The following is a 22,087-nucleotide window of genomic DNA, read 5'->3' as shown; positions in this document are numbered from 1 at the left end:
CTCTTAAATCATTAGGGGTCCCCCTTGGAAATTTTATTCGGAATTCATCATTTTGAGGAAGGGCACAAATAAATAGGGGAGATCGGGGCATAATGGGCACCCGGGGCGAAATGGACACCCCTATTTTTGTCGAAAACGTTGACTTTTATGCTAAACTTTTAATGCATAAGGGGCTGTCCATAAACCACGTGGTCATTTTTTTGGGACTTCTCCACCCCCCCCCGCGTGGTCATTAGTCCATACAAAATTTTTTTTTCGTCCATACAAAATGGTCATTGGCCGAACCCCCCCCCCCCCCTCATGACCACGTGGTTTATGGACAGCCCCTAAGTATAAAGGAACAAGTCATCGTTCTATTTTTCTAAAAGTACCATTCATATGCCTCCAAAATAACCTAAATATCATTGGAATTGAAATATGTTTTCCATATGGTGAAATTCTTATAATTTCAACGCAGCAGCAAATAAGGTATTACGAGTGTTTGAGTGTGTCCACCATAAAAACAAGTGAATTGCCACCTTATCTTCATGTATACGTAGATTTAGAAATGGATAAAGTATTTTATTTGTGATTAGAATTTACTCAACATAGAAATTTTAATGTTGTAGTCGATTAGGGGCGAAATGAACACTGGCAATTACGAATGGATGTACGCGCATTGCATACTGTTAGGCGCTTAAGAGTGTTTGGAAAAAAACAATTGGGTTATTTTAGCCTTAAGTTTATTTAATTTACTTTGATGTTATGTAAACTCGTCTAAGATGGAGTATTTAATCTGTGGTGTCGATCTCCGTGGGCAAATTAATTAACTGATCGATGTAATCAAAGAAATTGCATAAAATATGCAGGGGTGTCCATTATGCCCCGATGGGTGTCCATTTTGCCCCGTACCTTCTCTGCCAGCCCTAAAAACACACGATTTACCATTCATTATTTCTTCACAATAAATACATTCTACCTGCTATAAATGATTGAAATACGCAGGAAACCAACTAAAGCCGTAAGCCAACTGATAATATGTTAAGGTTTCCTCTGTTATACAGGCCTAACGTACTCATTTGCTTAGGGTGTCCATTATGCCCCTAATCCCCCTTAACCAATGAATTTTTAAATTTTAAAGTGAAATTAGAGTCCTCTAAAAAATTCATTACCAAATCCGATGAGTTAAGCGGATTTGCTCATTGTTTGTGTATTTTTTTATCAAATACATTAATTATTTATCAACTCTACTCCCCCATTAATAAGTCAACGAGCACTGCGACAAAAGAAGAAAATAAAAATTGTTCCGTTCTAGAGTATTCTCAGAATTCAGGAACACTTTGGTTTATGGCTCTTGAGTACATATTCGACGAGAAAGGCACTATCACCACTAGGTGGATTAATCTGGGTTTTTTTTAATATAATAACACTTTTTTAGTTTGTGTAGTTAGTTGAACTAGAGTTAACTTTTTATTGAGACATTTTCTGTAGGTTTATTCTGGATTACAATACAATAGCTGCCCTTTAACTGAATTATTTTATAACAGTAAACAGCATTATTCCTTCGTGATAAAAGTTGTATTTACAAAAACATTTCAATGTGGACATAGTATTGCGAAACTATACATCTGATCAGATATTTTTCCGGTATCAAATTTGTGGTGGAAAGTCAAACACTTACAGAACATAGTTTTTCAATGTCAGACAAACATCATATGAACACAGCTACTGTCTTCTCATTTTGCCGCTTCCTATCCTCAATTGAACTTAACTGACACTAGTTAGCAATGTCTGTGGAAGATCCGGGTTTCTAATTCTGTGTAGGACTTGTTAAAACGGGATGCCTGATATGTACTGCGGACAAATGGGCTGGAAGTACTGAGCAATCACAATTACTGTCGTAGGGTATTGGTTCCCTTATTAAGCATGTGGCTCCCATTTTCATCCCACGAAAAACAAAGGATTGAAGCGCTGTTTGTTTTGTTTCTTATTTTTGTATTTTTTGTTAGAAGTGAGCACCCATGAAAACAAAAAGAACGGAGTCGATCGGTGCCGTAATCGCTTGTTTTCGAATAGGATGAAAATGGGAGCATGAGATTACTGATGGAACACATACCCTACTAATCATATTAAACGCATGCTTTTCTACTTGCATCCCGAACGTCGCCAACCGGCAAAGAGGACATGACGAAAAAAACGCGAGATGGCCCTAAAAAAACGGAAAAGGCGATGAAAATGGTCATCGATGCAACGATATGGAAACAAAATAGATGAGAAATTATCGACCAAATCATAATCTATGAACATATCGCTAATGTTCTTTATCATTATTTCTTTTTCTCGTTTCAGCAACAAAATCGAAACCTCTCTACTATCTCTTCATTTCTGCCTCTTCCCATCCTATTCCCACATCTTCTTATATCCTCTACCCCATCTATTTAATGTGTCTGACACTTGTTGGGACTGGTAACGCCAGCGCCTGCCTGTGGAAGATCCCGGTGTGCTAATTCGGTGTAGGACATGTCAACGGGGGAGGCTTAGTAGGTCCACATCTGCCTACAAGCAGATGGGCTGACAGTTGTCGGCCTGGGTGTGGACTGAGCAATTACAATTCAATAATTAAATATATTTAAATTAGTAATTTTATCAAAACAGATTTGCTTCTTTTAAAAATTACAATGATATCCAGTAATATTCTCTAAATCTAGTGAAATCAACCGAATAGTAGGAAGGAAAGTTGCAGCACTTGATAGTGCTGATAGATTCGAAGCTAACGTGTGAACAATGGATTACTTCACGAATTTATACTGGCCTGCCTGCTTCCACACATGGTTTGACTTTTGTGCGGTCACGACACCGCTCAAACGCCAAATTATTCTTGGGAGCGGACGGGCCGGCCCAAGTTCGTGCAGTGGACCATACTTTAACACTTTACTGACGTCAATGCGTTCGACGTGACATTTTGGACAAAAACTGATTGTTTCTAAGCTGAAGGATGTAACTTGTGTATAACTAGGCTGACATTTCTAGGGTACGGGGGAGAAAATGACTTGGCTTATCTAGGTATGACCAATTAGGACAAATGAACGGATTGGCTCTGTTTTAATAGTTAAGCTGTTTTCGTATCTCGTATCATTGGAAGCCCATGACATGTTCAAAACTAGTGTCTATCATTGGGGATGGCGCCAGAGCTGTAGGTGGCTACCAACACGGGTGTTATCGCAGTAACGGTTGTTGTCTTCAATTGGTATTTGACCGTTATATTTCTTGGAGATAGCATAGGCACTAGACGTGTGCGCCGAAGCTCATTTCACCGGCGGCGGCGTATAGGGTAATTTGAGGCAGCGGCGGCGTAACCGGCGTGACCAAAAAAAAGTTAATTTTTTCTGTTCATTTTGTTTTGTAATTTTGAGAGCAGATTTTTCATTGAAAAAAGTTAAAGGGATTTTTTTGTGTGTGTCAAAGCTACAGTTTGCAGAAGTGTACACTGGAAGTTTCAGTTATTTGAATCTTCGAGAGTTTTGAAAAATGCCACAGAAATTTAACTTTGAGTTTTAAAAGATTCCATTGGGATGTCTTCCTGTAACTTTTTTATGTGATTCCTGTTAGTAAGGCACACATTATTTCAGAAATGTGTGAGATTGTTACACATTTCTTACAATACAAAACAAAAATAAAAACTTTGGGAATTCCGCAGTAATACCCTTAAAAAATCCTCGCAGGAGTTCTACAAACCGAAGACTTCAAAAATATCTACGAAGAAAAGAAATTTTAAGAGGTTAAGTTATTTCAGCAGTTTTTTTTTTGACTTCTCTATGGTTTCCTCAAGACCATACACATACCATAAAAATTCCCTCCAAGAATGAGATTGGAAATTTTTCTAATGATTCAATTAAAAAATTGCTTTGAGAATCGTAAATGTGGTGGTTTCAGAGATTGTTCGATAAATTACTACAAGGATTTTATTATTTCGATTGATATTAGTATCCTCTAAGAAATCAGGAGTTTTAGGTATCCCCTTAACAAGGGTAGCAGCCTCACAGGGGTACCAAAAAGGCCTAAGACTAGAATTGGACAGGATGCTATTGTACGGTTGCATGATTCTGAACTCAACAATTACTGTGTCTTAAGGCGAAACTGGAAGCATTTTCAATTTTTTTTAGGTTTTTGATTTTTTATAAAATAACGAAGCAATATTTTCAAAATCGGTTTTCATGCACATGTAGAGTATGGATCAAGGTATCTTCTGAATGTTTTTTGTGGTGGAAAAAGTTTTCCATTTTTGCAGAAACAATTTTTTTGTGGAATTTTGTTCAAACATGGTTTCTGCGAAAACGAAAAATATTTTCCACCACGAAAAAAAATCAGGAGATACCTTGATCCATACTCTACATGTGTACGAAAACCGATTTTGAATATACTGCTTCGTTTTTTTTATAAAAAAATCAAAAACACCAAAAATGGAAAATGATCCAGTTTCGCCTTAAATTAATATTTCCATACATTCATATCCTTAAAAGTTCTACAGATTTGTTCAAACATCTTTGGAATGTTCGCAGTGATTCTTTACTGGGCAATTATCCAGTTTTTTTTTTCAAAAAGTAATCCTCAATATATTTCACGAATTGTCTAAACAATCAAAGAATGTCTTCTTATTTCTAAAACAAAAAATCCTGTGAAAGGTGATTTAACATTTATTGTTTCAAATTTTAATACTTAGAGATTTTTATGCGATTCCTCGAGAATTTTTGCAAATGTTTCAAAGTTAAACTATTCAGAGTGTACTCTTTCTGTTCATACACAATTTATTCCTTGAAATGTTTTATGAGCCTTAACATAATAATTATCTCAGATGCTTTTTAGGAAATTCACCTCATAGGAATTTCAAAATCATAGAATGAATCATGAAATAATTTACGATTGCTTCAGAATCATCTTTTTAGAATCCTTAAAGGTTCTATATAAAATGCCTCCAATAACTCCTGTTGGAAGAAAACCGGAAGGAACTTGCTGGAGTATTTTCTCAAATAAAACCTGTCGGAACTTCATGAGGAACGTCATAAATTAAAAAAAAACTGCAGGGATAATTTTTCAAAATACTCCCTAATAAACTCTAGGAGGATGTCCATTAGAAACTTCTATTGGAAGAAACCAAAAAAGAATTCCTAGATGAATCCTGGAAAGAATTCCTGAATAATTCCCGAAATCAGTTTCTGGAAGAATTTCAGTAGAATTTCACGGAAGAATCCCGGCATGAATTTTCTAAGGAATTCCACGAAAGAGTTCCTGACGAAATTCCAGAAGCAATTCCTGACAGAAGCCCAGAAGAAATTCCCGGAATTTTTAAAGCAATCCCAGAAGTAGTTGCTGTAACAATCCCGGAAGGAGTTTCAAAAGAGAAGTTTTTAGAAGAATACCGAAATAAGCTGTTGGGGGTTATCCATAAATGACGTAGCATTTTAGAGAGGAGGGGGAGTCCCTGAAATGGCTACGAGCTATGTATTAGGCATGGGAAAATAGGCTATGAGGGGGGAGGGGTGTTGAAAATTGACCAAAATATGCTACATCATTTATGGAAGGCCCCTTGTAGGATACTGGAAGATCTCAGAAAGGATTCCTGAAAAAATCCCAGAAGGACCTCCGGTAAGAATCTCGCATGAAATTCTCGGAAGGAATCCCAGAGTGAATGTTTTGAAGGAGCTTCTGTAGGAATCTTGGAAGAAATTCTTTAAGCAATCCCAGAGAGAACGAACTCCTGGAGGATTCCCAGAAGAAATTTGAAATCGCTGGAATTCTCGGGTTTATATTCCGGGAATATCTTCAGGAAGTAAAATTGTTGTAGTATGTATTGAGACACCCCTCGTTCTATTTCCGTTTTCCATACACACTCACACTCTAGCAGCCAAAGCGTCGGTGACTGAGTTAGCCGCCATCAGTGCTGAGTGAGCCACCGGAGTGTTAAGATCGTTTTCTCAATAAAGTTGAATTATTAAATGTTAACCCGGTGTTTTACATAAAACTATAACATGGTGTCAGAAGCTGACGCAGGCTTCTAATTATTTTCGGCGTCATAGTGTGAAATCGCGAAAATAGGTGATCTGTTTTGAGTGAACAACAAAACAAATTTTCGCTTGTGTACAGTCGCATCGGCGGCCATTTTGGAATAGCGAAAAAGTGATTCGAAAAGCCTCATCGACATGGATGCCCGAATAAAAAATACAGTAGAAAAACCGAATGTTGTATTGTAACAGTACTATTTAGAACCATATTGTTACAATAAACACCACTGTAAAAATAAAAAATACAAAAACAATAAGATGTAATGTTAGACACCATACAGTGAATTGTAAATGAGATTTTTACAATATACTATACGGGTTGTTAAGTATCGTAACAATATAAAAAAATATTTTTCTCCATATATATTTTTTTACAAAACCATACATTTTATTGTAAATGAATTGTTCGAAATACTGATACGTGGGCTTTAATATACCGTACATTGTATGGTACACGTATGGTTTCAAACAATAAAATGTACCGTAAATATATTGTTTTTAATTGTAATTTCACTACTGGTTATAAATTTAACCATGGTTTTGGAATGGTTCTCTTTTGTTATGTTGTATTGTTTTACATTAGATAAACCATATAATGTTATATTATCTCTTCATGTTCCTTCGATAATGGCAGTTCTAGCCAAACTAACCTAAACTCGTCTAAGTCTGAGTAGCCTCTGATTGCATTAACAGTTGAAGCTTAAGCTCCCATGTCCCACCAGCCAGATAACCGGGTTTTGCAAACTAAGCATTATTTGTGGCAACACTTTGAGCGGCATGATGGAACTATGCCTAGCGCGCTAAGTGCTATTAGACCACTAATGTAGTTGCATGAAGTGGGTGACGAGGTACATAAGTATCATTACAGCGTGCTTAACCATTATTGCAATATTGAGGCTCCAATTTGACTGAACTATGAAATGTATACATAACAACTCATGAGAAAACTGTCAAGTTCGATTCAACTATAAGTTAGGTTAAAAAGCGAAGACGAACTCAGTAACAAATTTTGAAAACGACGTATAATCAATGCTACACCATTGATTATACGTCGTTTTCAAAATTTGTTACTGAACTTATTTCAGAAGTCGTTTCAGTGTCCAGTCCAGTCCTTATGTTAAAAATGTCAAAGATAAATCGCATTTAATTCGGTTGTTGTACAAGGCAATTTCACATGAGAGAAGAGAAAGAATAGTGTTGAACTCATCCACTGATTTACGGTAATCTGGCCTGCGTCTTTCCGGGTTGACCTACATTCGTATTCCTCTCATCGCACTCTACATACCTAGCCCACCATATCTCTTGGATATGCAGTCCTTAGGACACCTGGTTTACCACTTTATTTAAACATTTTATTGACTTTAAATAGATGTTTCAATTTATTCACTTTTTTCTCTTTCATTTCCTTTGCAACAAAAATGTCACGGACATCAACAAAACAAAGCACGGAAAAAATCATAAACTGAATAAAAAATTTAAAATGCACGGAAAAAGATTGTTTCGGAATAGTGAATGGTTCAAACGTAAGAAAAACAGTAAAATATATTGTTACATAAAGATCGGATGTAGATGTATAATAGCTACCAATGTGCAAAGCTTTTAGCGAACCATTCCATTACAATACACTATATTGTAGCTGGTACACTGTATGGTACAGGAATGGTTTTCACCAAATACCCTATGGTTAGTTTTTATCCGGGTGGAAATCAATTTAAGATGTTCTTGGAGCATCAAACAAACATTTTTTCTCAGCTCATGAACACAGTGTCGGCAGCGGCCCGGCAGAGTGCAATGCAAGCGACCGCCCAACCGCAAGCAAGTTCGTCGGGTGTTCCCGTTCCGCAGCCGTCACCTCTGGCATTGGAAGGAGACATGTCAGAAAATTTCGACTTTTTCGAGCGGAATTGGGAAAACTACTCGAAGGCCATTGGCATGGACAAGTGGCCAGTTACGGAAAATGAAAGGAAAGTGAGTTTTCTGCTGACCGTCATCGGAGAACCAGCGAGAAAGAAATTTTTCAATTTCGAGCTGACGGCGCAACAGCTGGCTGATCCTCAAGCGGCGCTAGCAGCAAAGACAAAGTGATACCGAAAAGGAATGTGATTATAGACCGTCTGGACTTTTTCTCCGCTGGACAATCGGCTAGTGAATCGATCGATGACTTTTGCGCCAGATTAAGAGTGCTAACTAAAGTGGCTAAACTGGGGGTGCTGGAAAAGGAACTTTTGGCATACAAAGTGGTAACAGCGAATAAGTGGCCTCAGCTTCGAACGAAAATGCTGACGATAACGGACATCACCCTCGAAAAAGCTGTTGATTTGTGCAGAGCAGAAGAAATTGCTGCTAAAAGGGCACATGAACTCGGAATCTGCACCGAAGTGAATAAAGTGGTTAAAACAAAAGGATCATCGAAGCAAAAGTCATTGCGATGCAAGTTCTGCGGTGATATGCACGAGTTCGCGAAGGGTGTTTGCCCAGCCTTGGGCAAGAGGTGTCACAAGTGCAAGGGCAAAAATCACTTCGAAAAAGTGTGCAAATCCGGCGGCAAGCTGAAGAGCCGGAAGCAAAGAAGAGTGAAAGAAGTGAAAGAGGACAACAGTGGTTCAGAATCGGAAAGTGATACGGAAAGTGAACTGTCACAAGAAGAATCGAGTGAAGAATACGAAATTGGCAAAATCTATGACAATTCAAACAGTGGTGGAAGTGTTATGGCAGAACTGAATCTGAAATTCAACGAAGCTTGGGAGAATATTTTGTGTGAGTTGGATACCGGTGCTAATACCAGCCTCATCGGATATGCAACTCTTGCAAAGCTGTCGGGAGTTCGAGAACCAACGCTACTTCCATCTAAATTGCGTCTGCAAAGCTTTGGTGGTAGCCCAATCAACGTCCTTGGACAAGTGAAAATACCATGTCGCCGCCTGGGGAAGAAGTTTCTTCTAGTGCTACAAGTGGTCGACGTCGATCACCGGCCCCTTTTGTCGGCGCGAGCTTCCAAGGAGCTCGGACTCGTTAAGTTTTGTAATACGGTGACGTTCATCAATCAGGATCCGACTAAGCAAGTAGCAGAATCAGACAGACTGTTCAACATCTATCGTGTAGAGGCGCTGAAAATCATCGAACGTCACGAAGAATTATTCACAGGATATGGCAAGCTTCCGGGGACGGTTAAGTTGGAGCTGGATCACGACGTCAAGCCTTCAATACAACCACCACGTCGTGTGCCTATTGCCATGAGAGGTAAGCTGAAGCAGGAATTGGAATCTCTCGAGAAAGACGGCATAATTACGAAGGAAACAAGCCACACGGACTGGGTCAGCAATATAGTCGTCGTCCAACGCGGTGGAAAGGATTCAGCAGTCAGAATTTGTTTGGATCCAATTCATCTGAACAAAGCGCTCAGGAGACCAAATCTACAATTTGTAACGCTGGACGAAATACTGCCGGAGTTGGGGAAGGCAAAAGTTTTCTCGACAATGGACGCTAGAAAAGGTTTCTGGCATGTAGAACTGGACGAGCAGAGCAGTAAATTGACCACGTTTTGGACTCCGTCCGGGCGTTATCGCTGGACACGCCTTCCGTTTGGAATTGCCCCAGCACCAGAGATTTTTCAGATCAAGCTACAGGAGGTGATTGAAGGTCTGGATGGAGTGGAGTGCATTGCGGACGATCTTCTGGTGTACGGAGTTGGAGAGACCATCGAAGAAGCATTAGCGAACCATAACAGATGTCTCGAAAAGTTGCCGACTGCAGTGCCACAATGTCAAGCTCAACAGGTCCAAGCTGAAATTGTGCGAGAGGTCAGTGAAATTCTATGGACACCTACTCACCGACGAGGGCCTCAAGCCAGACGATTCGAAGATCGAGGCGATCCGTGAATATCCGAGACCGTCAAACCGGAAGGAAGTTCACAGATTTATTGGAATGGTGACGTATTTGGGTCGTTTTATTCGGAATTTGAGCGCCAACTTGACAAATCTACGGAAGCTCATACCGGAGACACAGCCCTGGAAGTGGACATCGGTAGAAGAAAACGAGTTCAACCAAGTGAAGGCACTAGTGTCGGACATAGGAACGCTTCGATACTATGACGTGAATCAACCCATTACAATCGAGTGCGATGCTAGCTGCATTGGCCTCGGTGTGGCCGTGTTCCAACAAGAGTCGGTAATAGGATATGCGTCGAGAACACTAACATCAACGGAGAAGAACTATGCCCAGATCGAAAAAGAACTGCTGGCTATAGTCTTTGCATGCGTTCGATTCGATCAGTTGATAGTGGGTAACCCTAAGGCAACTGTAAAGACTGATCACAAGCCACTGCTTGTGATCTTCAAGAAACCCCTCCTATCGGCGCCTCGTCGTTTACAGCATATGCTGCTAAACCTTCAACGCTATAATCTCTCTGTTGAGTTCGTCACCGGAAAGAACAACGTTGTTGCTGACGCGTTATCCCGTGCACCGTCGTTGAACTTTGAACCCCGAGATGCATACAGGAAGGAAAACATTTTCAAGATTTTCGAGGCTGTTGAAGATTTGAAATTGAGCAACTATCTCTGCGTAACGAGCTCCAAACTGGACGAAATTATGCACGAAACAAAAGTGGATCCAACGATGCAGCTGCTAATCCAATACGTTCGGCAAGGGTGGCCGGACAGTGCTGACGGTGTTCCAGACAGTGTTAAAGTGTACTACGGACATCGGGACGAAATTTCCACTCAAGATGGACTAATCTTCTGCAACGATCGTATCCTGATACCCCATATGCTGCGAAAGAAGCTGGTTGAAAGTTGCCACGCAAGCCACAACGGCGTGGAAGCAACTTTAAAACTGGCACGAGCTAATTTGTTCTGGCCGGGCATGTCAGTTCAAATCAAGGATGCGGTAAAAAACTGCAGTGTGTGTGCCAAGTTTTCGTCGTCACAACCTAATCCTCCGATGAGAAGTCACGAGATCCCCGTTCATCCGTTCCAGCTTGTTTCCATGGACGTTTTTTTCGCTCAGCTCAATGGTGTAAAAGGTAAATTTCTCGTCACCGTTGACCACTTTTCAGATTTCTTCGAGGTGAACCGATTGAACGATTTGAGTCCAGAGTCCGTCGTCGCTGTGCAAGCAAAACTTCTGCCGCTACGGAATACCACAAAGAGTTGTTACAGACAACGGTACCAACTTCACCAGTCAGAAGATGGTCAAATTTGCCGCGGATTGGGATTTTGAACTGGTTTCATCTGCGCCGCATCATCAGCAGGCCAATGGAAAAGCGGAGGCGGCAGTCAAGATCGCCAAACATCTGATGAAGAAGGCTGACGAGAGTGGAAGTGACTTCTGGTACGCACTCCTCCATTGGCGAAACATTCCCAACAAGATTGGATCGAGTCCCGTGGCACGACTATTCTCACGTTCTACTAGATGTGGTGTCCCTACTTCCGTAAATAATCTTCTGCCAAAGTTGGTGGAGGATGTTCCCGCTAAAATAGAGGAGAATCGTAGACGTTCAAAATTGTACTACGACAGAAAAACGAAGAACTTACCGAAGCTATCAGTTGGTTCTCCGGTCTACGTCCAAGTGCATCCGGAGTCTTCAAAACAATGGTCATCAGGAGCAGTTTCTCACCGGTACAATAACAGGTCGTATTCGGTGAATGTGGACGGTACCAATTATCGTCGATCTTTGGTCCATTTGAAGCCGCGTAAAGACCCCGATACGCCGCTAAGCCGTGCAGTGCCATCCGCCCGTGATGTTCACAGCGAACACAACACGCTGTCGCAAGCTGAAAGTTTTGCCGAATGTTCTCCGCCAACCCAACCTGGACAAGAAACACCAACGATGCCGACGATGCCTACTGCGTTCCCCGCGTCGTCATCGTTATCACCAAGCGAGACAACTGCGACGATGACAACAAGCGAATCAACCGCGACGATGTCAACAAGCAGCGCTAAATCGAAGAGGGTTCCGCCGGTTATACCGACAAAGTTAGACCGACCAAGAAGAAACATTCGAGTTCCGGAAAAGTTAAAAGATTTTCGTTTAGAGTTTTGAAAAAGGGGAAGATGTTGTAGTACAGTCATGACCCGCTGGTTGGGGGCTTAATAGTTGGGTGGCTTTTTAGTTGGGGCCCCGTTAGTTGAGCTGTCAGCCAACTAAAAAGTACCTGGATGTCATAATTCAATGTCAAACTGAAAATGACAACCAATCTGTAATTCCGAGGGGTGAGCTAATGCGTTTTTGGTTTCTTAAACTTTACTGATAATCGAAAAGAATTACTATTTCATATTTCTTAAAACAAATAAGAATATGTACAATTACTTCGAAACAAATGCAAAACATCGGCAATCTTTATTTTGTCGATCATCGAAAGCGTTTTGTGCTTGCTTTTGGTCCGGGTGGTTTCATAAACATCTATATTTTCACTTTACCGACTAAAAATGGGTGAAAATAATTATTTTTCGCATTGGCCATATATGTATCTTGCAAAACGTATCAGTTTTGCTCTAAATGTGAAACAAATTGAAAATTTTCCTTTTTGCTTGAAACCTAAACATGATTAAAAAAAAAACAATGCACACGCCCCTTGTGCTGCTGTCACTTCACCCAACTAGCGAATCGAATTCGTTGGTTGGGTGGAGGTTGTGGCTCAACGAGCGGGTTCCGACTGTATGTATTGAGACACCCCTCGTTCTATTTCCGTTTTCCATACACACTCACACTCTAGCAGCCAAAGCGTCGGTGACTGAGTTAGCCGCCATCAGTGCTGAGTGAGCCACCGGAGTGTTAAGATCGTTTTCTCAATAAAGTTGAATTATTAAATGTTAACCCGGTGTTTTACATAAAACTATAACAAAAATAAAAACTTCCGAAGACATTCATTAAGAAACTATTGAGAATGTAGGATGGAATGCCTGCAGGATTCCCGGAGCTCCTGTAGAAATCCCGGAAGAAATATCCACAAGAGATCTTAGAAAGAATCCCAGAGGAAACTTCTGAAGGAACCCCAATTCTTATCTTAGATGGAGCTGCATGAGCAAACACGTTAGCATAACTAGCCACAGAAGTCCAATGTCGCGACTGTTCGTGTGACTAACATCTAGTTTGATACGCCTTTACAGCGTCAGTAGCGCTACTAAGTGTCAATTTGGTTTACCAAAACAAATGATCCTCTGCAAGATGGAGACCCATCAATTAGGCGGCGCACACGTCTAATAGGCACAGTTGTCAACATAGACAGCATTTTCTGTTATGTTACTTAAAAGAAGTAATAGTAAGGACATAAACATTCCTGGGGCTTCAGGTTCCGCGGGTTAAGATTTATTCTGATAGCTTCATAGGCTTCTCTTGACTAAGGGTGGACATGACTAATACATCTATGGGAGGGGAAATGTAAAATTTTGATTAAAACTACTAAGGCACAATGTAAAAACTAGTGTTAAATTGGGCAACATAGCCTATTCCGTCTAAACATTGGTCTTTGTAGAAATGAAATTTGAATAACGTGTTCAGCCTTGACAAACAAGCTGTCACGCAACTCCAACTGAAAACCCATTAAAAAAAATATGGCCTATAAGCTGAACACGCTTCGCTTCATCGTGTGGTCGATATCACGCTACGCTCATCAGGCTTGATAATCCTCCTCGAAATCAAAAGAGTTTTGCCACAAGCTCTAGAGCGGTGTTTTGCTTTTGCCTCGTCGCGAGGGAGCGAACGAACCCCAACCAGAGAGGCAATAAAAACTGAGCGAGGAAGAGGGGAACGAAAAAAGAGTCGATGATTATTTCGGGTTTTTGAGTGCGATTTTCGCCTCGAGAGTCTTTCTTTGTATGGGAGTGGAACTCGCGAGAGCTTTTTGAGTGTGAGTGGACGTGAGAAACACAACAAGAAATTATGAGTGTTGGACAAACTCCTCGCTGCGCGGCAAGCTCGCGCTCGGTGCTGTTGACGATTTGCGTTGTGATTTCTGAGTTTTATTTTCACTCCTCAGAAAATCGCCAAAATCGCTTCCTCATTTTCTCGCGAGGGAGTTTCTGTCAAGCCTGACGCTCATGACGTGGAAACCCATTAACAAGATGATAATTGTGCCCAGATTCTGAAAACGGGTTCGAAACCTCTTACCATGATCCAATGTTACGCGTCAACCATGGATTTCTTCTATAGATTTCTCCAAGGAGAAATCCTGCAGGAGTTCCTCATGGGAAATATCTGGTATATGAATTTCTGAGATCACGCTGTAGTAAACTGACCATACCGAACCAAGAAAATCGCGAAATCCGATAAAAAAGTAAGTCTCCGTTAGAGACGTGTATCCGTCCCAAAATTCGTCAATAAACTGACTCGCAGATTTCATGCGAAGAGCTATCTTAGCAAACTTCTTTTGCACTTCCCGACACACCAACACAATCTTATTTTTTTGTGTATCCTAATGTTTCATTCGCACATCGTTTTGCACAAAGGCCCTTGCATGTGTATAGAGGTAATCACGTTCAAATGTATGCGTGCCTGTTTTGTAGATGTAGTTTCACAACTGCGAGGAAAATATTTGCACTCTTGCCCCGAACGTTAGTTTTATCATTATTTACCCGTTTTACCCAATTCGATTGGGTAATATTTGCATACGCAATCTGAATAGCCTTTCAATCGGCGTGCACTTTTGTGTGAGGAAAAATTTGCGCTAGTGTTCGTGTGTTGAAATGTCATTTATCTCTATACACGGAGAAACTGAAAAACTCAAAATTAGGTACTTTTAAACTCAATTTTGAGTTCTTTTTCATCTCCCTTTTCATGCGCTCTTTCTATTGTTGTCAGAGAGTGAAGAGAGAAACACCCCAACTTTTGCAGTTCCGTGCGTCAAGCCAACACTGAGTTTCTAGCACAGTACTCAAATTTGAGTGAATACAACCTAGTCAAATTTTCGGTTGGGTGGAAAAAACTTAAAATTAGGTATTTTTTTCACATGGAAGCAAGCGGGAACAACCCAACAAAAACATCGATTCCATCAACCCAAAATTGGCTTGACGCACGCAACCCCGAAGTTGGGTGGAAAGAACTCACTTTTGGGTAGATTCGTCTCTCCGTGTAAGGCTATCTGACGTTTGATCACCTTTCTCTGTTTGACTTCCGAGGAGGATAGGTTTGTTTTCATACGGAAATGTTTCCCTATGAAAATATTAAACAAAAAATTGCTATCCTTTGTGACTGCTTGAGAGAGAAGGGTGATGATCGCTAGATTGCCTTATGTAAATCATCAATCATTATCGAACAGGCGGAGTGGCGGCCGACAACGCGGTGGCCGAAGAAGCGGCGATCAACGACGCGCGAGCAGTTCATGATATATATAGGCTTCGGCGATGCGCATCCCGATTAAACAAATGCACCAAAATCAAAACTTGTTTTATTTCATATTTTATAAATTTTTCATTATTCAACATCTATACACTACACACGCCTGAATAAATCTTTGGGAGATTTTCTAAAGGAATCTTGGTGGAATTCCTGAAGGAGTCCTTGTGGAAATGCTTGCAGGATTTTCTAAACAAATCTTTGAAGAATCTTCTAGATAATTCCTGGAAGAATCATTGTGTGAATTCTGGAGGTATTTCCCATGAATTACTACTAAAGAACATAAAGAACTTTATACAATGTAGCATAGCATGTGGACAGGACACAAAAGCGTTTTGATAAACAAACATGTTTCAGTTGCGATAGGTCTCATCTCGATCCACCCACGCACACCTATGTCTGCTACTAAATAGATACCATAATGTGTGTTCTTCCTGATAGCGGTGCGCAATCGAAACAAGTTTATTAACAAAAAAAACACCTAGGCTTTTTCACGTGTAGGCTTAAAGTACTTGGAAGAATTACGTCTTGATAAAACTGAAAGCTAACGGTTTTTTGGAAGAATTTATTATGAAATGCCTGGATAATTTCTTAAAGGAGTGATGGATGGAATGGAGGAAACCCAAAAGAATTCCTCTAAAATTATATTGTGCAAATCAAAAAATAATCTTCAAATTCCTGTAAATTTTCTTGCAGGAATTTCTGCTGGAGACGATGGAGGAATTTCTGTAGGATCCCCTGAGAAAATGTGTGCAGGAATCCTTTGAGGATGAATGTGTCCATCCTTTTGAAATTATCTGAAGGGAAACTTTGAGAATACCCTGACTGAATCTTTGCAACATATCTCGAAGAAATCCTTGGAGAAACTATGGAGAAACAGACTGAATCCTTACTGGAATTTAAGGATTCTTAAACAAATTATGGCTTGAATTATGAATTGGGACTTGCTAAAATCGCCTAAAGAATCTTTGGACGATTTTCTACAGAAACTATTGGAGGAATTTTCTGAAGAAATCCTTGAAGAAATTAGAATCTTTAGAAAAATCGTTTGAAGGTTTGGTGTAAAGAATTAGCCTAAGTTAAAATCTAAATATAAAAAGAAAAGAAAAGTTTGAAGGATTGCATAAAAACTCTTGAAGAAATTTCTGAAAAAAAATCCTAAAAGTTACCTCAAGCCAATTGCTCAAGGGATCATGTGGGGTAGTCCTCTTTCTCTCTCTCTCTCTTCTTGGCGTAACGTCCTCATATGGACAAAGCCTGCTTCTCAGCTTAGTGTTCTATGAGCACTTCCACAGTTATTAACTGAGAGCTTCCTCTGCCAATGACCATTTTGCATGCGTATATCGTGTGGCAGGCACGAAGATACTCTATGCCCAAGGAAGTCAAGGAAATTTCCTTTACGAAAGGATCCTGGACCGACCGGGAATCGAACCCGTCACCCTCAGCATGGTCATGCTGAATACCCGTGCGTTTACCGCCTCGGCTATATGGGGTAGTCCTAAAGAAATCATTTTTGGATTTTTTTTTCAGAAAGTTACTTATGGAGATCTTGGGAATATTATGGTAAGAATCGCTGGAGCAAAATTTGAAGGAATTTGTAAAGAAGTCCTTGAAGCAATTGCTAGCTGATTTGTAAAAGATATCCAAGGAAGAATTCTTGGAGAAGTTTCTCATGGAAAATTTGAAAAAAAAATCCTTAGTGTTCTCGCTGAAGAAACCTTTAAAGGTATCAAAAGAAAAAAAAATCTGATAGAAACCTTGGAAAAATTTCGATTGATTTTTTGAAGAAACTCCACTAGAACTTCTGGAAGGAATTTCTGTGAAAATTCTAAAAAGAATTCTTACACCTTTTTTTTAATTACTGATGTAATCATTAGAGGCATTCCTAAATCATCGCAATGATTGTTGGAGGAATTTCTAAAGCATTTCTAGTGATAATACTCTGATTCTCTTGAGAAATTCCTATAGAATTTCTTGAAAAAATTTGTGTAAGAATCTTCAGAAAAAAAATATAGCCGGAGTAATTGTAGAAATACATGAGAAAAGCCTGGCATGAGAGTATTCTCGAAAAATGTTTTGGTAGATTTTCTTACAAAATCTTACAAAATTATTGGTGGAAGTCCTGAGGAAATCATGTATGAAATATCTAATGCAATACTTGAAGAATTGTTTGATGGAATATTTGTACAAAAACATAAAAGATTAAATGAATTTATTCTGAAAGAATCTTTGAAGAGGATTTATTGAATGAACTACTAAAGAAATCTTCGGAAAAAAATCCTGAAGGAAATTCTGGGAGGAATTTCTAGAGGCATCATTGTAAGAATCCCTTTAGAATTTCGAATAAAACCTTGACCAAAATTCGAACAGGAATCCTCGGTAAAATTCTTGGAAAAATTATCAATCAAATTAAACAAGAAATGCCTGGATAAATGATTAATGAAACCGTTGCAGGAGTTTCTAAAAAAAATCTAAAAGATCTATGTATAATTTTCAAGAAATTTTGCGGAATAAATGTGTAAGAAATCTTGAAGTGTTTGCTGGAAAATTCCCAATCTGCAAAACAGAAGGAATTTCTGAAGGAATCCTTGGAGAAACTTTTGAAGAAATTCATGACTGAGGTGCTTGATGAAAACTTAGAAGTATTTTTCAAAAAGTTTCTCGAAAGAATTTTGAATGAGTCCTCTCAAAAATCGCAATAGGATATTTTTTTTTTTGAAGATTTCCAAGAAAAATGCTAGCATAAAATCCTGAAGGAATCTTTGGGGAAGCCCCTAGACTAGATGGATTTTAAAGAATTCTTTGGAGGAATTCCAGAAGGCTTTTCAAAATAATTTCGATAGATTTTTCTCGAGGAACTTCTGTTGGAATCCTTGGAGGAACTCTTGATTTATTATCCAATAGATTCTTTGGATATTTCCTGGAATTCTAAGATGAATCTCTTAGTAAAACCTTCGAGAAACTCCTTGGAGAATCCTTGGCCAAATTTTGCAAGCAATCCATTGCAGTTATTTATGAAGGAACTCTTCTAGGCATTTCTGAAGAAATTCTCGGAAAACAATATTAATAAATCTCAAAAATAACGCCAAGGTGAATGATGAATTCTTTTGGATATGCCAAGATCCTTGGAGAAATCGCTGGTGAGGAAATAATTGAGAAACTCTTTCACCCTTCACCCTTCACGATGAATATCAATTGACATTTTCCAAAGGTAGTTCGTGACATTTACCTTAAATATTCGAAAAATATTGTTTTTTTCCGTGACTTTCTTGCAGAACTAGTCTAGCCGCACAAGTTTTTCATATACCATATTCTTATGTTCAGCTTCTAAAATGAGCTGTAGGTTGTTGAATTTAGATATGATGAAATTAAATTCCAAAAAGGGTAGCGTGGATAGTGTTCATAATGCTAAGGCTGCAATAACCCAAAAAATCCATGAAATGTAACTATGTATTGTTATCATTTGTTATTCTCAGAGCCTGGTGGAGAAGTTTCAAACCGAGGATTCCTGTCGAGCTGCCGTCCTGTCCTTGAAGGCTTGCAATGCCGGAATTACCCTTACCGCCGCCCAGCTGGTGCTGTTTGCCGAACTCGATTGGAACCCAAGCGTAAGTGTATCGATCTAACGTCGATTACGGAGCAAATCCTTACCCTGTTTTCTCTACTCTACTCTCTAGACCCTAGCCCAGGCGGAAAGCCGCGCCCACAGAATCGGCCAGGAAGGAACGGTCGTGGTTCGATACCTTCTCGCTAAGAAAACTGCCGACGACATCATCTGGACGATGCTGCAGAAGAAGCAGAACATCCTGAACAAGGCCGGACTGTGTAACGAGGATTTCTCCGATTCGACCAATGTGGATGCCCCCTGCTCGGCGGGAAACATCGAAGCGTACCTGGAGAAGCGGGACACTGCGATGGGGACGTTGGACCGCTTCGTCGTTTGCGATGGTGCGAAGGCTAGCGGAAGTGATTTATCATCCAAGACTGACAGCAACAGCGACCTGCAAAGAATGCTGGACGACGGCGAGGACGACGATTTGGCGGGGTTGGATTTCTAGTGGTTACTACTCATGCGTTTGAAGAAGTTATATTTTTCTGTGAAATTAAACTTTATTAGCTAAATGTTACATTAGTTGTTATCCTGATTTTGTGACAGCACTAAACTAAAGGATTCCTCAGCAGTTCATATTCGGTGATGAACTCAGCTACCAGGTCATCGTCCAGACGTGACTTGGCTCGTTCGAAAATGAGGGGCATATTCTTCGGGCTACCTGCTTCCTTCTCGAATCGGATGTAGTCGATCCAAACGGATGGATCCGTGGTTCCAAAGTACTGAGTGGCGTTCTCGTGGCACAGCCGCCACTGATCGGTGTTGGGTTGCGCCTGGATGGATTCCAGCTGAGACATTTTGCGGTGAAGTTCCAGACAGGGGCAGCAGTCCCGTTGCATTTGACGATATTGCTTGCGGGCGGTGTTGATGTCTTCCGTTATGGTTAGGAAGTCCAGATAAAGGGGTTGAAAATGCTTCGAAATGGTTGGTGGCTGATTGATGGCGTCCTTGAAAGTTTGTTCCAAGCGATCGGAGTGATTCGGGTGCGTGTGATAGTACTGGAACCGGGCAACCCAAAGTGGTAGCACATCTCCGCTGCATTTGGCCAGAGATTGTTTGAACACTCCATCGAATTCATTTGACGATTCTTGCTTACGACCTAAATAGATGAGACGTAATTCCCAAAGTTTGACGGAACTGGGGTATGCATCTAGAGCTTTATCCAAAACATCTGTAACGAATGAGTCCTGAGGTTTGTCGGTATGGATCAGTAGCTTCAGGTACTGAACGTATTTATCTTCTTCGAGATAGCCAGTCTCGAAGGCGTTTTTGAAGGCAACTCCAAGTACTTTGCGTCTAAGCTTCTGCTGAGATGACATATCTTCGTTAACTTTCAGCATACTGTCAATATAATAAGACCACATAGTCTTGGTAGGAAGCGATTTGACTGCGTTCTCGTAGACTCGTACGCATCCTTCGAGATTTTCTTTGAAAAAACTCTCGCTCTTCACTCCTTTCTCTTCGCTCGTTTCCTTCAACAGGTGTGATCCATTCAGTTCCAGCATAGCCAAAGTGTTCCACATGAGCTCCTTTTCTGCAAACAATCGTTTCATGTCTTCCAGCACAGTCAATCCAAACTCTCTCGTAACAGCGCATGGCTTCAAACTATCCAAAACTTCAACGAAAAACTCCAAATCACGGTCCTTGCCCGCATAATGTTCGTAAACCACCTTCAAACATTCCAGCGCTCGTTTCAACGGCGAATCGTCCTTCTCCATCAGCTCCTCCACATCCTCTTCAGACGATTCCAAAATCTTCTCCACCTCCTGCAGCTGCAACTGCAAGAAATTCACGTACAACCCGCGGCACTCCGGATGTCTCTGCAGCCCCCGGAACATGAAATGCCGCGCCCGTTCCATACTGTTCATCTGCTTGTACTCCCAGTTGGCCGCGGTAATCCACGCCTTCGGCTTATCCCCGTGGTAGTTCAACATTTTGTCCAACGTTCGCGAACCCTCCGTCTCGAGCTTGTGCTTCTCGCAGTGCCTCAAATAGTGCGTCCACAGGCGGTACTCCGCCGGGAACCGGTCCATTGCCCGTTTGTACAGCGTTCTTATCCGGTTGAATATGCCGCTCTCAAGATTGTGCCGCCCGCTGTACACCCGCAGCTTTTTGCGCCGCTCGGCCAACAGCTCCAGCACATTGTTTTCATACACAATGTAGTTGATAAAATCCGGCAGCTCCTTGGCCCGGCGTTCCACCTTGTGTTCGTGCTGGAAGCGCTTTGTTTTTATGCCGTGAATTTCATCGTCCGTGAACAGTTTAAGGTGCTTCATAAACTCATACTCCTGGATGGATAACTCGCGGCGTTTTTCGATAAATTCACTCATTTTCTATCGCTTTAACACGCATAAAACGAGGAAATTTGCGATAACTTGAACGAAACACGTGAAAACAGTGACTGATGAAGATAAACACGGTGCGGTGCGCACACGGAACCGCCAAACTACCCAAAATTGAGTTCTTTTGACGCAATCCCATAGTTCCGCCCAATAAGCCAAATTTGAGTAAATCGATTAAACTCACACTAGGTAAATTGCCTTTACCTCCAGCAAAAAAATATACTTAAGAGTAGGTAAATTCAACCCAAGACCCCCCCTCATTCAACCCAAATTTGAGTATACCTACATTTACTCAAAATTGGCTTATTGGGCTCAAGGACCCCCATAGAGATAAGTGACTTTTCATCACACGAACACTAGCTTGAATTTTTCCATACACAAAAATGCACGACAATTCAAAGGCTATTCAGATTGCATATGAAAATATTACCCAACTGATTTGGGTAAAACGGCTAAATAATGATAAAACTAACAACCGGGGTAAGAGTGCACATATTTTCCCCCAAGTTTCACTACTACATCTACAAAAGAGACACGCATACATTTGAACGTGATTACCACTATTGGGTAGATGCATCTCTGCACGCTCGCGTCAGAATAGTCTATTTTACGAGCCGATTTTATGAATGAATTTTGACAGGAGGTAGTGTCCAATAACCCGTGAAAACCAACATCATCATCAACATTGTTGTCACTTCGTAAAATGGCTCATACCCATTTTTTCATTGCTATCTCTGTCGCTCTTCAAGAGGCCCCATTTAAAAAT

At 40.5% G+C, this 22,087-nt stretch overlaps 2 protein-coding genes across 2 annotated transcripts in view; one reads left to right on the top strand and one right to left on the bottom strand.

Moving 5' to 3' along the window:
• LOC109430166 (SWI/SNF-related matrix-associated actin-dependent regulator of chromatin subfamily A-like protein 1) overlaps nucleotides 1-19,496 on the top strand; it is a 37,648-nt gene extending 18,152 nt beyond the window's left edge. Inside the window, exons 4-5 of the mRNA XM_062849954.1 lie at nucleotides 18,846-18,977; nucleotides 19,047-19,496. Coding sequence (XP_062705938.1) covers nucleotides 18,846-18,977; nucleotides 19,047-19,427 — 513 coding nt within the window. The 3' untranslated portion in view covers nucleotides 19,428-19,496. The remainder of the gene's footprint in view (nucleotides 1-18,845; nucleotides 18,978-19,046) is intronic.
• LOC109430167 (U3 small nucleolar RNA-associated protein 6 homolog) lies at nucleotides 19,441-21,383 on the bottom strand. The gene has a single exon (XM_019706212.3). The coding sequence runs from the start codon at nucleotides 21,307-21,309 to the stop codon at nucleotides 19,528-19,530; it is 1,782 nt and encodes a 593-aa protein (XP_019561757.2). The 5' UTR covers nucleotides 21,310-21,383; the 3' UTR covers nucleotides 19,441-19,527.
• Nucleotides 21,384-22,087: the final 704 nt, after the last annotated feature.

This window comes from Aedes albopictus, chromosome 2, assembly GCF_035046485.1.
Source record: "Aedes albopictus strain Foshan chromosome 2, AalbF5, whole genome shotgun sequence".
Taxonomy (NCBI): domain Eukaryota; kingdom Metazoa; phylum Arthropoda; class Insecta; order Diptera; family Culicidae; genus Aedes; species Aedes albopictus.
Note: the sequence above shows the minus strand (reverse complement) of the source record. Positions and strands in the feature narration are given on the sequence as shown.